Source organism: Leptonychotes weddellii, chromosome X (genome assembly GCF_054177405.1).
Source record: "Leptonychotes weddellii isolate Sample4059 chromosome X, ASM5417740v2, whole genome shotgun sequence".
NCBI lineage: Eukaryota > Metazoa > Chordata > Mammalia > Carnivora > Phocidae > Leptonychotes > Leptonychotes weddellii.
Window position 1 is genome coordinate 17,455,459 of NC_138385.1, and position 16,203 is coordinate 17,471,661.

A 16,203-nucleotide genomic window follows, 5' to 3' on the forward strand; every position below is an offset into this window, starting at 1 on the left:
GCGCCTGGGTGGCTCAGTTGGTTAAGCGACTGCCTTCGGCTCAGGTCATGATCCTGGAGTCCCGGGATCGAGTCCCGCATCGGGCTCCCTGCTCGGCAGGGAGTCTGCTTCTCCCTCTCCCACTCCCCGTTTGTGTTCCCTCTCTCGCTGTGTCTTTCTCTGTCAAATAAATAAATAAAATCTTTTAAAAAAAAAAAAGTGCAACTTCATTCATTTTACACACATAATACTTTTGAATCCGTGTGTTTGCAGCTTTATCAGCCTTCTTATGACTTTAACCTGACTGATCCTTATTGCCAACTTTTGGAAACCAGCTATAAAAATCTGCATGATCCCCATTTAAAAGCATACCATAAGCGAAAGGATATCCTAAGGAGATTAAAGAAGGGCGGTTACATCACCAGCAATAATAAAGTAGGTTGAAGCCTCCTTCCTCTTAACCAGTAGAAACCCCTAGGGACTTGATAGACATTCGGTTCTGTACTTCACTAGGAGCCTGTTTCAGCTTTGGTTAAACAATAAAGAATATTTATTAGAAAACTCAATTACTCAGTATTTGGATTTCTAAATAAGACTACTTGTTCCTTCTTGACTTTTTTCTTTTGTCAAATATGTAAAGACATACATACAAATGTTTTTATTTATGTATTTTTTCCCTACTGTAGTATAGTGCCTTTCCTCTGGCTTTAAAAGTAATAAAGGCACAGTATACCTATCAAGGGATATTTCCTATACGTTTTGAGAAGAGACAAAATGGAAGCCTAGCAGAAAACAGCATGATGAAATAAATTGGGGGAGTGTTAAATGTCATTATTATACTGGTGTTTTAATAAAAAATTCATTGAGAATTGTAAATTTCTGATTATGATATGAACCATATTATTGAAATAATACTATTTAGATAGAAATTTCCTGGTGATACAGCAGTTTTAGATACCGCTTTCCAAATTGCTCCCAAAATGTGCTATTATTACCCTTGATCCTAAAATTGTTACTAAAATGAATATTCTTATGACACTCTTCTCTGGAAAGCTTTATGATTGTTACAACTTTATATGTTTGGTTTTTGATTTTGCTTTTATAGGTGATATGTACCTTGAAAGAATTGAATAAGTACAGGCAGTATCTGACCACTTTAAAATTAGATTTTGAAAGAAACTATGTAAGAGAACAAGTAAGTTAATACTTAAATTTGTTTTATTTTGGGGTCTGTAAGATAGTTTTTATGTAGGGTTTGGAAGAAAGGTTTGGTCCTTTGCAGAATATTTACTTATAATTACCTGACTTAGAATTATGAAGATAACAAATCAAATAAGATCCCTAGAGATTTATAAGATATAAAAAATTAGACCTTTGCCTTTAATTTACAGAGAGAAATTTTCACTTATCTGGAATGGAGACACACTAGACTTAAATGCACGTTAACAGAATTAACCATCTGTAAAGTGTAGGAGGTTTACCAAGCCCTACACTTAAGAGGGCCTATCGAAGGACAGGTCTATTTCTAGCCAGTATAAAGACTTTGATTTTTTTTCTCTCAGAAAATGATTGAAAAACAAGTAAATAAATTGTATGAAACCAGAAGAGCCTATAACAGTTATGGAAACAAACCTTTCCAAGAATGGCTGTTACAGGAAGATACACAAGCAACTCCAGACCAAGAGCTGATAATAAAGCACAGGTACGGCTGAAGGCAATACATGGACATATTGTAGACCCTAGAAAGTTGTGAAAATACTAGAAAGAATTGCAAGCAGGACTCAAAAAAAGGATTAGACACTATTGAACCCCCTATAGTTTTAATGTGGAGAGAAAGGAAAGGAGATTAAGAGGTAACGGGATTGGGAACCCCCTGGTACCAAGGCTTGGGGGGAGAGTTTCTACCTGAGAAACTGGACTCACTAAAAGCCCAAGAGGTAAGCCAAACTGAATTTGAAGAAATCCAAAGTCCAAATCCCTGAGCTTGGGAAACCCACATCCATAGTAGCAGAGAGAGAGAAAGTGTGTTAAGCATGTTTCAAAATTAAGTTGAAGGAAGTCACTGCAGGGTCAGAAAGGGAGAATTCCTATAACTTTATCTGATGCTAATACAAACAGGTGTTGTTCCCCAACCAATCATGTATGTTCATTCAGCTACCACCCACACACATTCAGTGTTACTATTCAGAGGCCAAGCCCATGCCCCAAGAGGCAGAGATGAGCTATAGTTCTTTCTCTTTCTCCTTTATCAGGGACAAGGGCCAGTTCCCCTTACCCTGCCTCTTGAAGTCCATGGGTTCATGTCATGATATGCCAGAATACATGCTGATCCACCAGGGTCCCAGACTGGGAGTCTGCGGACCTCTCTGTACATGGAAGGTCATTCAAGGACTTGGGAATTACAGAGAGGCCAGTACCCACTTATTTTTAAAGGCAATTCAAACCGACTTGTGTTTTGAAGTCAGTCTGTAAGTTGATTTCAGCTGTCTTTGGAAATTCATGTTCCTAAAACTGCAGAGCTGTATGTAATCTCTATGTAAAATGCTTTTAATCACTCTGTTCCACATTTTGCCATTGTCCCAACCACAATAACAGATTTGTATAACAGGGTTTGGTAAAATTAGTGCAGTATGGTGAGCTGGTGGATCAGGTTAGCTTAAAGGTCCCTGAAAAACTCTACATTTTCTGTATTCAGGAAATAAAAAGCAACCCAGAAGGTGGTTTGGGAATATCAAAATTGATAATACCATCACAAGGGAAACACCTAATTTACCTTCCCTTATATTTGCACTTTTACTTAGATATTTAGATATGATTAGTAGGGAATTAGACAAGGTTGAGCACACGGCAGAAAAGCAGAGCATACTCCGGATGAAGGAAGAACAACAACGACATCAGGACCACATTAGAAGAAAACTTCATCTCCGTAGACAAATTGAAGAGGTGAGGAAAACCAAATTTTAAACATTGGAGGGGAAATTGCATATGTTTGTTGCATTGATAAACATTTTTAGCAGTCCCACCATATTACCTGAAGCTATTTCAGGTCTAAAAATTAAACCACTATTAAAAATAATAAAGAATAAACCACTATTAATCTTTTATCACTGTTATAATAGACACGCTTTTACTTAACATAGTGAGATTAATACCACAAATTATTTTGCATTTATAGTAACACCTCATCTGCTCTTAAAGCTTTAGAAATTAACTAGTGAAAAATAATCATGGTTGTTGGGGTGCCTGGGTGGCTCAGTCGTTAAGCGTCTGCCTTTGGCTCAGGTCATGATCCTAGGCTCCTGGGATCAAGCCCCACATCGGGCTCCCTGCTCCACAGGAAGCCTGCTTCTCCCTCTCCCACTCCCCCTGCTTGTGTTCCCTCTTTCATTGTGTCTCTCTCTCTGTCAAATAAATAAATAAAATCTTTAAAAAAAATAATAATAATCATGGTTGTATTCTCTCAAAATTCAGACAAGCCCATTTACTTATCTTCTCTACCAAAATACATTTAAGGGCAACAGATCACATATGATATACCCTTAGGCAATAAGAGAAAACCCTCTTGCCAACATCTTCTTAGATCCATCTTTGAAGCCAGGTTTATACTTGAATTAAGTTTCCAAAAGCAAAATAATTTCCTTCCTTTTGCCATTCCATTGCATCCACCAACATATTCCCAGTAAAAAGCAGTGAGAAGCCCATTCTAAAGCCAACATAAGATTTTCATTATTGTTAACCCAATTTTTGTAAGGCCCTTGACTTGATCTAATTTGCTTTTTGACATGATACCAAAAAAAAAAGATAATGAAAGAGAACCCCTGCTAACTACCATAACATTGTGCTCCTTAGGAATGGAAGACAAAAGAGATGTTACTTTTGACAAAGATTGGAGAAGAAGTAAAAAGAGAAGCAAGAATTGAGGAACAACGTCAAAAAGTCAGGGAGGAAGCTCACCGGAAGGTAGAGTGAGCTTTTACTGATAACTTGGGCTATTTGAGGAAAAGCTTTTGCCAATTTTGACATTTTAAAGTGTGAATTAGCAAAAGTGGCCTAAACTCACGAGGATAGCTATTGATGGAGAAACCTGGTTTGGTCTGAACCTGGACTTCAAGGACTACTCTGAAATGGGACCAGTCTGCAGAAAGAGCACTCTTCTTCATGCTGGACAACAAAAGGAAACTTACCCCTTACTACCTTCCTAGTTTTGTACTCATTATGACCAGAAATCTCAAAATAGGAATGAGGGTGCCCTTCAAGTAGACCATCATATTTGAAATATCTGTTTTGCATTTCCAGTGGCAAGCTGCTAATTAAATTTTTAAATGTTAAATATATATTTTTAATATTTTAGAAACAAGCACTTCTAGAGAAAAAAATCGCTTATCACTTACAAAAAATGCAAAGAGATGACGTTAAGAGAGACAGACCGGAGGGAAATATATTTGAAAACAAAGGACAGGATGAAAGAGAAGGTGAGAGAGAAACAATAAATGATAAAGTATCTAAGTAGAAGATGCATATCTATATATTAAATATTGGTGGCTTGGGGAAAAAAAAAAACACCTCCATGTGCTTATGTGGTGAGGTCAGAAGACCCCTGGAAAGGGAAATCCTAGAAGCTCACACTACCTGTGCCAAGCACTATGCAAGGCATCTCCCCGTTACAGCTCAAGTTGTAAAGAATGTACACATACAATATTATTATATACATTATAACAAATTCAACACTTCTATAAAGTGGCTCAGTAGACAACACCGCCTGTACCACAGGTTTAAAAAGGAGCCAGGGGCACCTGGGTGGCTCAGTCGGTGAAGCAGTGAAGCATCTGACTCTTGATTTCAGCTCAGATCATGATCTCAGAGTCATGAGATTGAGCCCCAAGTCAGGGTCGTGCCTGGCGTGGAGGCTGCTTGAGATTCTCATTCTCTTCCTCTCCCTCTCTGCCCCTCTCCCCACTCCTGCTCATGTGCGCTGTCTCTCTAAAAAAATTAGTTAATTAATTAATTAAAAAAGAGCTAGTAAGATGGGACAGTACAAAAAAAAAAAAAGAAAAAGATACGACAAAGAGGGAGAAAGATGTATATAAAGGGAGAGGGAGACAGAGAAGAGGAGCCGGTAAGAGAAAACATTACCAAAAAAATAGACTGTAACAGAGGGAGACAAAAAAAAATATTTAAAAAAAATTTTTTAACTGAGGACTAGTAAGAAAAGATTATACAAAACACAAAGAGAGCAAGCTAGTAAGAGAAAGAGAGAAAAAAAGTGTTTTTTAAAGGAGACAAAAGAAGAGTCATTTAAAATATACCAAGCATGAAACAGAGATAGATAAAAAATAAGACCAAAAAGGTTAAAAAGTTAGTGGCAGTAAGAAAAGATGGTACAAAAAGAAAGAATGAAATGAAGAGAAGAGAGAAAGAATGAATAAGAGAGAAAAAGAAAGAAAACTGAACAGAAGAAACCAGTAAGAAAACACACACACTAACACCCACATATATACAACACACTGGATGAGGGGGGGTGGGAGGAAAACAAAGGCAAAGAGATAAGAGACAAAGAGACTAGACGAAGGATAAAAACAAACAGGCAAAGAAAAAAGGGAGTGAAAGAAAAGGGAGAAGAAACAGACATACAGGGGATAAAATATATGAACAAAGAGAGAGAAAGGGAGATGGAGAAGAAAAAAGTTTAAAAAGCATAAGTCAGTAGGACAAAGCCAAATAAAAAGAGAGATTGTGAGAGTGAGAAACAAAGGAGTTTGAAAGAGCATCTAAAAAGAAGTCAGTTTAGGGGCGCCTGACTGGCTCCGCTGGGAGAGCACGCAATTTGATCTCGGGGTCATGAGTTCAAGCCCCATGTTAGGCATAGAGCTTACTTAAACTTTTTAGGGGCGCCTGGGTGGCTCAGTCGTTAAGCGTCTGCCTTTGGCTCAGGTCAAGATCCCAGGGTCCTGGGATGGAGCCCCGCATCGCATTGGGCTTCCTGCTCAGCGGGGAGCCTGCTTCTCCCTCTCCCACCCCTCCTGCTTATGTTCCTGCTCTCGCTGTCTCTCTCTGTCAAATAAATAAAATCTTAAAAAAAAAAACTTTTTAAAAAGAAGTCAGTTTAAAAATACATTAAAATTAGAAGGATGGATCAATCAATTCATACATACTTACATACATACATTCATATACAGACACGTAGATCTGATTTTTAAAAAGAGAAGCCAGTAGTAAAGGCAGGACAAAAAAATAGAGAAAAAAGGGAAAAATAAAGTAGCGAATATAATGAGATTAAAAGAAATGGGGGGAGTGGGGAGGGGACTGAATTAAGGGAAGGAAGGGGCAGGAAGTAAAGAAGTTTATAAAAGGGGTGAGTCTGGGAAAAGGAATTACAAAGAGTATGAACCTGAGAGACAGAGACAGGATGCTGAAAAGAAGAAGCTAGTGGGAAAATTACATAATCATGGACAGGAGGAGGGAGATTGGATCTCAAAAGAAGAAATTAGTTAAGAAATACAGTAAAATAAAATAGATACAGCGATACATAGAAAAGACTGGACTTTAAAAGTACATTCCACTGAGAAGGAAAAGGAGCATAAAAAAGATAAATAGGAAGATGTTCTAGGAAGCATGTATGACAGCTTAAGAAGGGAGGAAAGGATGGAGGGATGGAATGGAAAGGAGGAAGGGAGAAAGCAAAGAATTTTGAAAGGGATGAGGCTAGGAAAATTGGTAAAATAAAAAATAACAGGATGTGAGAGTAAGGGACACAGGAGTTTAAAAAGCAGGAGCTACTGTGAAAATTAAGTACAACTGAGGAAGGCAGGGAGAGAGAAAGATCTAAAAAGAAATTACTTAAAAACAGAGTAAAATAAAGACAGGTAAAGTGATGAGACAGCTCAACAGTAGTGGGTGGATGGATAGACAGATAGGATTTCATATAGGAGAAACCAGGAGTAAGACAGGACAAAAAAACACAAAATGAGAGAGAGAAGGAAAGAAGTTGTTATAATGAGCCACAAAAAAGAAAAAGGAAGGGAGGGAGCAATAAGAAGCAAAGAAGGAAGAAAAGAAAAGTTTGTACAGGATGAGTCAATAGGGAAACATTACTTACAGGGGAGGGAAGACCAGTAAGAAAATCAAGTACAATTGTGTGATTTGCAAGAGAATTAAAAACTAGAAGGCAGTAAAGAAAGACAGTAAAATAAAGACAGAAAGATGATTGATAGCTGTATAGATAGCCAGCTAGGCAGGTGTATAGGTAGAAAAAAACCTGATTTTTAAAAAAATTTTATTTATTTATTTATTTGAGAGAGAGAGAGAGCACGTGCATGAGCAGGGGGAGGGGCAGAGGAAGAGAGAGAAGCAGACTCCCCACTGAGCAGGAAGCCTGATGCGGGGCTCAATCCCAGGACTCTGAGCCGAAGGTGGATGCTTAACCAACTGAGCCACCCAGGTGCCCCGAAAAAAAACTGATTTTTAAATAGGGGAAAGCAGCAGTGAAGGCAGGACAAAGATGCATAAAGAAAGAGAGGGGAAAGGGGAAAAAAGTTTAAAAAGAGTAGTAGTAAAAAAGAGAGTAGAAGAAGAATGGCAGGAAGAAAGGAAAGAGGAAGGAGGGGAAATCGAAGAAAGGAACGCAAATGGGAGAGAGAGGGTGAGCAGATGGGTGAAGGTAAGAAAGAAGGAAATAGGAGGGAAGGAAGGATGAAGGAAGCAGGAGGGAGGGGAAAGGGAAGGGAGGAAAGAGGAAGAAGTAAGACAAGCATGCAGGCAGGGAAAGAAAAGAAAGAAAAAGACAAAGAAGGGAGTGAGAAAAGGTAAAGGGTATCCAGAAGAAAGGGAAGGAGGGAAGAGGGAGGAAGGGAGGAATAGAGGGTAGAGAGATGTAAAGAGAAGTCAGCTAAAAAAATAAGGGTGAGGGGCGCCTGGGTGGCTCAGTCGTTAAGCGTCTTCCTTTGGCTCGGATCATGATCCTGGGGTCCTGGGATCAAGCCCCCCCCACCCCACATCGCACAGCAGGGGGCCTGCTTCTCCCTCTCCATCTGCCTGCTGCTCCCCCTGCCTGTGTTCTCTCTCTCTGTCAAATAAATAAAATCTTTTTAAAAAAAATAAAAAATAAGGGTGAAGGGATGGATGGAAACCACGTAGATAGGTAGACAGGATTTTCTGAGGAGGGTCTCATACAAAAGACAATATTAAAAGGTAACAGGAGAGAGTGTGAAGGGGAAAAAGTTTAAAAGGGGAATCGGTATAAAGGAGTATATGAAGAATGGAGGGCAGGAGGGAGGAAAGGAGCAGGAAAAAGAAGAAAGGGAGGAGGTGAGGATAGAGGGAAGGCAAGAAGTAGGGGTGAGGAGGGAGGAGGGAAGGCAGAAGTGCAGGTTCACCAAAAGAAGACAAAGCAATCCAGAGGAGGAGAATGAAAGGAGTAGGAAGGAGATGTAGACACAGGAGATGGAGGTGGAAAGGTAGAAGGGAGGGGAGAGAGGGAAAGAAGAAGGTGAAAAAGAGAAGAATTCTAAACTGGGGTGAGACTAGGAAAATAGTAAAATAAAAAGAACAAATATTAGAGTGAGACACAGAGGAGTTGAAAAGGAGAAGCTAGTAAGAACATGAAGTACAGAGTGGAGGACAAGGAGAAGACAATCTAACAGAAGTCACATAAAATTGAAATAAAGATGGAAGGATGACAGCTAGATGGTAGGGAGGTGGATGGTAGCTATATAGATTAAAAAAAAGGTGGAAGCCACTAGAGGAGAATATATAGGAAAGGTAGAGGGAGAGAAAGGAGAGAAGGAAAGGAAAAGTGTTTAGAAGTGGAGCCAGTACAAAGAAAGTAAAGGGAAAATGGGAGGAAGGAGGGAGGGAGGGAAAAATGGGGGCAGAGGGGAGGAGGAAGGGAGGGAGAAATGAAGATGGGAGGGACGGAGGGTTGGAGGGTGAAGAGAGAAACAGAGAAGGAATGTAGCAAGGAGAAGGGAAGGAGGATGAAAGGAAGGAAGAAAGAGCAGAAGTAGGAAGGTAAGGGGAAAAAGACAAGTGGATGAGTGATGAATCCATAGAGGTAAGTGTTAAATACAGGAGAGAGGGAGACAATGGGAGAGGGAGAGAGAGGGGCCGTTGAGTAAAGCAAGTGCAATTATGTATAATGGGGGGGAGGGGGAGGACTTACAAAGGAGAAGTCAAGTGTGTGTCAACTATACTTCAATAAAAAACAGTCAATAAAAGATACAATGTAATAAAGATGGATAGATATCTAGGTAGGTAAATGTGGGTAGATGATGGATGGATGGATAGATAGACAGACAGGCAGACATGGATAGAAAGATATATACCTAAATAGATAAGCCTGATTTGAAATAGGAGAAACCAGTAAAGAGTACATAAAAGAGAGAATTGGAAAGGGAAAGAAAAGAAATGGAAAACTTTTTAAAAGTGGGCCAGTAAAGGGAGAGTAACAGAAAAAGAGTGGATGGGTGGATAGGATAGGATAAAATAGGGCAGGGGAGGATAAGATAGAGCAGGAGAGGATGGGGCAGGATAGGATAGAGTGGGATAAGATAGGGCAGGAGAGGAGAGGATAGAGCAGGGTAGGATGGGGCAGGATAGGATAGGGCAGGGAAGAAGAGGGAAGGGAAGCAGGAGAGAGGAAAAGGAATAGAGAGAAAAGAAGTTTTAAAAGGAGTACAGAAAGTAAATGGCTTTTTAAAAGGTTTTATTTACTTATTTACTTACTTATTTGAGAGAGAAAGAGAGAGCATGAGCGGGGCAGGGGGCAGAGGGAGAGGGAGAAGCAGACTGCCCACTGAGCACAGATCCGGACACGTGGCTCCATCCCAGGACCCTGAGATCATGACCTGAGCCAAAATCAGCCGCTTAACTGATGGAGCCACCCAGGTGCCCCTATATAAAGGGCTTTTTTTAAAAAAATGAGAGAGAAAATATGTGCAAGAGAAAGTTTTTAAAGGACGAGCCAGTAAGAACAGACAATGTGAAAGGAAGGAAAGAATGAAGTTTAGGAAAGGGGAGTCAGTAAGAAAAGCTCATAATGTAGTTCAGTGAAATGATGAGGCTGTAACCTCTGCCTCCGGGATAAAAAAAAATCACTTCAGCAGCTATATTGCTTCCTCCGTCTTTAACTGTTAACTCTTACTTTAGGTAGGAAGAAAGTTTCAGGTAGGCATCTTAAAGAGTGGCCACCTCAAATGGTTTTTAAAAAGGAAAATATAAAAAAAAAATCATGTTCACAGTATCATCACATACGTGGACCGGAGAATGAAGAGATCTCTTTCACATATGAAATAGACTTCTACCACTATAATAAGGCTGTCATCTTCCACCACGTAGACCCAAAGGGATCCACATCTTTTTTTGTAAAGATTTTTATTTATTTATTTATTTATTTATTTATTTATTTATTTATTTATTTGAGAGAGAGAAAGAGAGCAGAACGAGAGAGCGCACAAGAGTAAGGGGAAGGGCAGAGGGAGAGGGAGAAGCAGGCTCCCCACCAAGCAAGGAGCCCCATGCACCAGGAGTAGATCCCAGCACCCTGGGATCATGACCTGAGCCGAAGGCAGACCCCTAACTGACTGAGCCACCCAGGCGCCCCAGGGATGCACATCTTAAAACTCTAGTGGGAATCCAATCAGCACACACAGTTTGGAATTTGTCTATCTAAATGATTAGCAACAGGAACTTCGGTCACCTCTTTCCCAGCTGAGGTCCATGAGCATTGTTGCCTCCACCAGAGCTCTGAGGTACGGCCCAGGATGATCACAAGCACTCTCGTGGGGTCTCCAGCATAGTTATTGCACTGCTGTGCCTCCCCACGCAGAGAAAAGGCCACTTTCTCACTCGGCAGGCTGGAGGGTTGGAGTTTTTCCCTTCTCCCAGAAGACAACTGTTTCCCCGAGTAGAGCTTTAATTACACAAGATAATATCGTAAAAGCGATTGTCCTGCCTCCGCATCACATCTCTCCTCAGGTTTCTCAACCTTGCCGCTACCGACCTCTTGGGCTGGATAGCGCTTTGTTGTGGGGGCATCCTTTGCCTTGTGGACTGTTTAGCAGCATCCCTGGCCTCTACCCACTAGATGCCAGGAGCAAACCTCCCTCGCCACATCTGTAACAATCACCATGCCTCCAGACATTTCCAAATGTCCCCTAGGGGACACAAGTGCCTCCCACTGAGAACCCACTACTTACCCTCTCCAATTCCTCCCTACAGCTCCATATGTAGATTAGCATATGGCTCTCCTCCTACTGGGCCAGAAAGAATAAATAGAATCTATCTTGGATAACTTGGTCATTTCCACTATTTTAAAAAATAAATATTTTCCTGTGTTTCTTTAAGCTTCTTCAAAGATCAAGAAAGCAAGTGATACCGCCAGTGACCAGCAATCGCACCAGGAACAAAAACGTAATTGAATTGATTACGACTGGAAGTGCTAGAATAGTAATTTGTGGAAAGATGGGATTTGGTACTGACCTCCTCTGCTTACAGGGCAGAGAGATCCTCACTCTGTCCCCTGTTGTGAAAGACGGATTTCGAGGAATGCCTACCCACAGGGCCATGGCCTCTCTTGCCCTCTGGGTCAGACTCCCTGCTTACACACTCAGTTCATGTCGCTGCCCCCACACGCCCAGGAGCAGGGCAGCCCGCATTTTGCAGCTGACAAGTCCACACGCCCAGTTCAGGGCCCTTCTTCTCCAGGGCCCCTGCTCCCGATCTCCTTTCTGTACTTTTCCATTACCAACAAGACCCCGCGGCATTTTTTTTTTTGAACCTGTTCCTCACTGGCCGCTAGTGCTACCTCTCCTTGTTCGGCCTCTGCCTCCCAGGGAAGCTTTCACCTGCAGCTCATGTGTTGCCTTCCCCTGGAGAGTCATCCTTGCAGATTGCTGACTGGAGGTGCCACGGAGGTTTCTGAAGCCAGTGGCCCTAGGGACCTAGTGAGGACCGAGACCCCAACCAAAGCTCCTTCTCAAAAACCTGCCCTTCCTTAGACTTTGGACTTTCTGGGCCTGGAGTAACTTCTGTCGCTTTGCTGGCAGCAGAAATATTTTATTCTGCCACATATTTTTCTGCAGCAGTGGACCTGCTGCTCAGTGTTGCCCATTCTCGATCCCCTGTTCCTTTTAGAACAGCCTGACAGAGTAGTAGGTGTTGTCGTTCTAAAATGCCAACCTATTTCTTGAGTAGGCTTTAGTACACGTAGGGCTAGCGCTGTTTGCTGGATCTAAGTGCCTTCCTTCCTTTTGCTTTCTCGCTCAGTCACCGATTTTTCTAACTCATTCCTCTGGACTTTGCCTTTGTGGGGCCCCCATAATGGCCCAGACTTTCAGGGAGCCTCCCCCCATCTTTCTGCTTCTTTCCTGAAGATGATGTCCAGATGTCTGGGGTCAGAGGTGTGGCTTATGTTCTTACTCCTCTATGTGTCAGCAGTACGGGCAACACCTAAAGAGCTTATTAGAAATGCAGATTCCCAGGCCCCACCCCAGACCTACTGAATCGGAATCTACATCTTCACAAGATCCCCAGGGCTTTATATGCACATTAAAGTTTGGGGAACAGTGGCTTCCGTGACCTCATGGAGGTGGAATAAAGTCATGGCGCTTGGACAAAATGTCTTCTGCCTCTTCTGGTCTCCAGAGAACTGTCCTTCCCTGCACTGAGATAGTGCTTGGCCTGTTGGCATTTACAGTTCAGTGACTCATGGTCTGGTCTCACTGAGCTTAGAGTCCTCTGGCTTTCCCATCCCACCTCCATTCTGGCTGGCTGCCCCATAACGCTCAGGGTGGAGTGCTCTCACCTCCACCCCAGTGATCCCCTTGGCAAGCTCCCCAGCTAGACTCTCAGCCCTTTCTGGGCCATGTCCATCACACAGGAACCAAGAATGGCTTGAGAAAGCAAAACCTCAAGAGGAAATAGGAAGAGGTTGGTAAAAAGGTACAAACTTTAGCTATAAGATGAATAAAGTCTGAAGGGCTAATGGAAAAACATGGTGACTATAGTTGACAGCACTGTATATATAACAGAAATTTGCTAAGAGAGCAGAACTTAAAATGTTTTCAACAACAAAATATAAATACGTGAGGTGATAGATGTGTTAATTAACTAAATGGGGGGGTCCTTTCACAATATATACATATATCAAATCACCACGATGTACACTTTAACTATCTTACAATTTTATATGTCAATTAGATACATCACTAACTGTGAAATTAGGAAGAGAGAGAGGGAAAGAAGGAAGGGAAGAAGGAAGGACCAACCTCAGAGAAAGCCTTGCTCTGCTTGACCATACTATATTGCAGAGTTTCTGGGCCATGTCCCAGGTGAGGAGGAAGAGGCAGCAAGTGGGAGGTAGCCTAAGAGATTTCTTTCTAGAGTCCCAAATGGGAAGCAGAGCAATAGTTCTTTTCTCTCTGTGCTAACTTCACTTGTCTGAAGCAACCAGGGCCCAAAGTAAGAAAAATGTGAAGCCTCATCTGATTCCTTTGTTCTCTAGCCTCTCCCACCACCCTTCCACTTTCCCACTATCTCTGAGCTATTGAAGGAGTGAACTTTCCCTCCTACCTTTCTTTAAGTCATGTCTTCCTTCTTTCTGAGCCCAGATAACTCTTGTTGGTGGGCTAGGATATCTCCAGTACACTAAGGGAGAGTTTTCTGAGCTAAGTATTCCAGTCTGTTGCTACACAAAAAGGAAGGTTAAATTCTGGGAAGTTCTCAAGACAGTTGCATGGCCTGCAAAGCATACTGTCTTGACTATGTCATCCTATTTTGAATGACAGGTGCTGAATATTACTTGGGTGTTTATTGTGGCATCCCTCCTGTTAAAAATTCTAACCTCCTCTCCCCTAGTTCCACCCCCAAGCAGGTAGATGATTATGGAAGACTAGGGCAGAGTTCTTGTACTTAGGGAGTCAAAAATGAGAAAATAATAGCCCTATTGCATAATGGCTGTTTCGCATCTGTCAAGCCCCAAAAGTAGGCACAATGAAAGATGGGTCTCCAGACCTACATCTAGAAGGTATGCTCACTGTAAAAAAAAAAAAATGTATAGAAAAATATGTGATATATAGAATGCAACAACCTAATAAACATGGGGAAAATGCATTGACATTTTACTGAAGACATACAGATGGCAAATAAGCACATAAAAATGCTGCTTAATATTATTAGTCCTTAGGGAAATACAAAGTAAACCACAATGAGATACCACTACACACCCAGTAAAATAGCTAGAATTTAAATAACTGAATTTAAGTAAGTATTTGCAAGGACTTGAAGCAGCTAGAACCCGGACACTGCAGGTTGGGGTGTAAAGTGGTAGAACCACTGTGGAAAACAGTTTGCTAACTTAAGTTAAACTACCATGTGATCCAGCCATTCCTCTCCAAGGTATGTGCCCAAAAGAAATGAAAATATATGTCCACATAAAGACTCATAGCAGCATTATTCATAATAGCAAAAAAAAAACTGGAAACAACCTAAATGCCCTTCAGTGGCCCAATGGATAAAATGTAGTACATTCCCATACTATGAAATACTATGTAGTAAGAAAAAGGAATAAACAATTGTTGCAGGCAACAATATTGATGAATCTCAAAATAAATATACTAAATGAAGGAAGCCAGACACCCCCCCCCAAAAAAAGAGAGTATATCCTGTTTGATTCCATTTATAGCAAACTCTAGAAAATGCAAACAATTTATAGTGACAGCTGATCAGTGGTTGCACAGGAGATAGGGAGAACTAGAGAGAGAGGGATGAATTATAAGGGGAACAAGGACACTTTTGGGGGTGATGGAAATGTTTATCTTGATTGTGGTGATGGTTTCATGGGTTCGTACATATGTCAAAATGGAACAAATGGTATGTTTTAAATGTGTGTGGTTCCTTGTACTTCAATTGTATTTTGATAAAATTGTTTTAAAATTCTATTACTTCTCTTTCATTTACTTTTAGAACCAGGCCATTCTCATAGTTTTGTAAAGATTCCTGCCAAAAAACCATCAGTCTTCGTATCTTCTCAGCCTGATGTACAGAAAAACAAAGCAGAACAAAAGGTAGATGCTTTGTATTGATCATTAATTTATCTGGTTAACTGTTATATCTATGGGATATCCTCTACACTGGCATGGTACTGACTGGTCAGAGATAATGGGGTCCTACACAGATCTGGCTCCTCTCCCTAGCAGAGAAGGTTCTGAGTCAGCTTCATGTTAAATGTACCATACGGTTTAGCAGAAACTGACTTAAATATCTGATGATACTGATGATAGTTAATGTTTACTGAAAACTTGCTGTGGGCCAGGGCCCATGTGAAGCTAGAAGGAGGAGAAAGGGGCAAAACAGTTGACATAGGATACAGAGATGGAAGAGACATCATCACTACTCATGAGAACCCACTGTCCAGAGATTTAGACACATGTAAACAAAAGTCCTTACAATAAAATAAGAGGAGAGTTTTGATTTGTTCAAAATGCAGGAGGAGCACAGAGTATTTAGAGACTTGTCCTGCCTAGAGGAGCCTAAAAAGGCCTTATTAAAGGAGGGCTTCATCGAATTAGGTCTTGAAGTGTGAGTAGGAAGTTTCCAGATGAACAGATGTGAAGCTATAGTGAGGCAGTATTACAGACAGGTGTTAAAGTGTTCAGCGAGAGCCACAGTGTGAGCCAGCGAAGCCAGGGCACGGCCACAGAGGAGACTGACAAGATAGGTTGCCGCCAAGGCTTTGTACGCCTTGCTGGAGAATGGGTTTAGCCTCTCCGTAGCAGAGAGCCATTGCTGCTTTTTGAGTAGAGATGTGAAATAAGAATGAGATGGGTTTTAAAAGGATAATCTGGGGACGCCTGGCTGGCTCGGTTGGAAGAGCATGCGACTTTTGATCTCAGGGGTCGTGAGTTCAAGCCCCACGTTGGGTATAGAGATTACTTAAATAAAGACACTTTACTTTTTTAAAAAAGATTTTATTTATTTGAGAGAGAGTAAGCCAGAGAGAGAGCACGAGGGGCGAGGAGCAGAGGGAGAGGGAGAAGCAGACTCCCCACTGAGCAGGGAGCCCGATGCGGGGCTCGATCCCGGGACTCCAGGATCATGTCCTGAGCCGAAGGCAGACGCTTAACCGACTGAGCCACCCAGGTGCCCCAAATAAAGACACTTTAAAAAAAGAGAGAGAGAGAAGTCTTTTTTTTTTTTATTAAAAATAAAAAGATAATCTGGTTGAAGTGT

General features: G+C 41.4%; 1 protein-coding gene across 1 annotated transcript in view; it reads left to right on the forward strand.

Annotated features, from left to right (window-relative positions):
• LOC102738185 (fibrous sheath-interacting protein 2-like) overlaps positions 1–16,203 on the forward strand; it is a 69,304-nt gene that overhangs the window by 3,226 nt on the left and 49,875 nt on the right. Inside the window, exons 3-10 of the mRNA XM_081809306.1 lie at positions 253–414; positions 1,085–1,174; positions 1,542–1,681; positions 2,781–2,922; positions 3,829–3,939; positions 4,331–4,451; positions 11,320–11,385; positions 14,938–15,038. Of these exons, the coding sequence (XP_081665432.1) occupies positions 253–414; positions 1,085–1,174; positions 1,542–1,681; positions 2,781–2,922; positions 3,829–3,939; positions 4,331–4,451; positions 11,320–11,385; positions 14,938–15,038 (933 nt within the window). The remainder of the gene's footprint in view (positions 1–252; positions 415–1,084; positions 1,175–1,541; positions 1,682–2,780; positions 2,923–3,828; positions 3,940–4,330; positions 4,452–11,319; positions 11,386–14,937; positions 15,039–16,203) is intronic.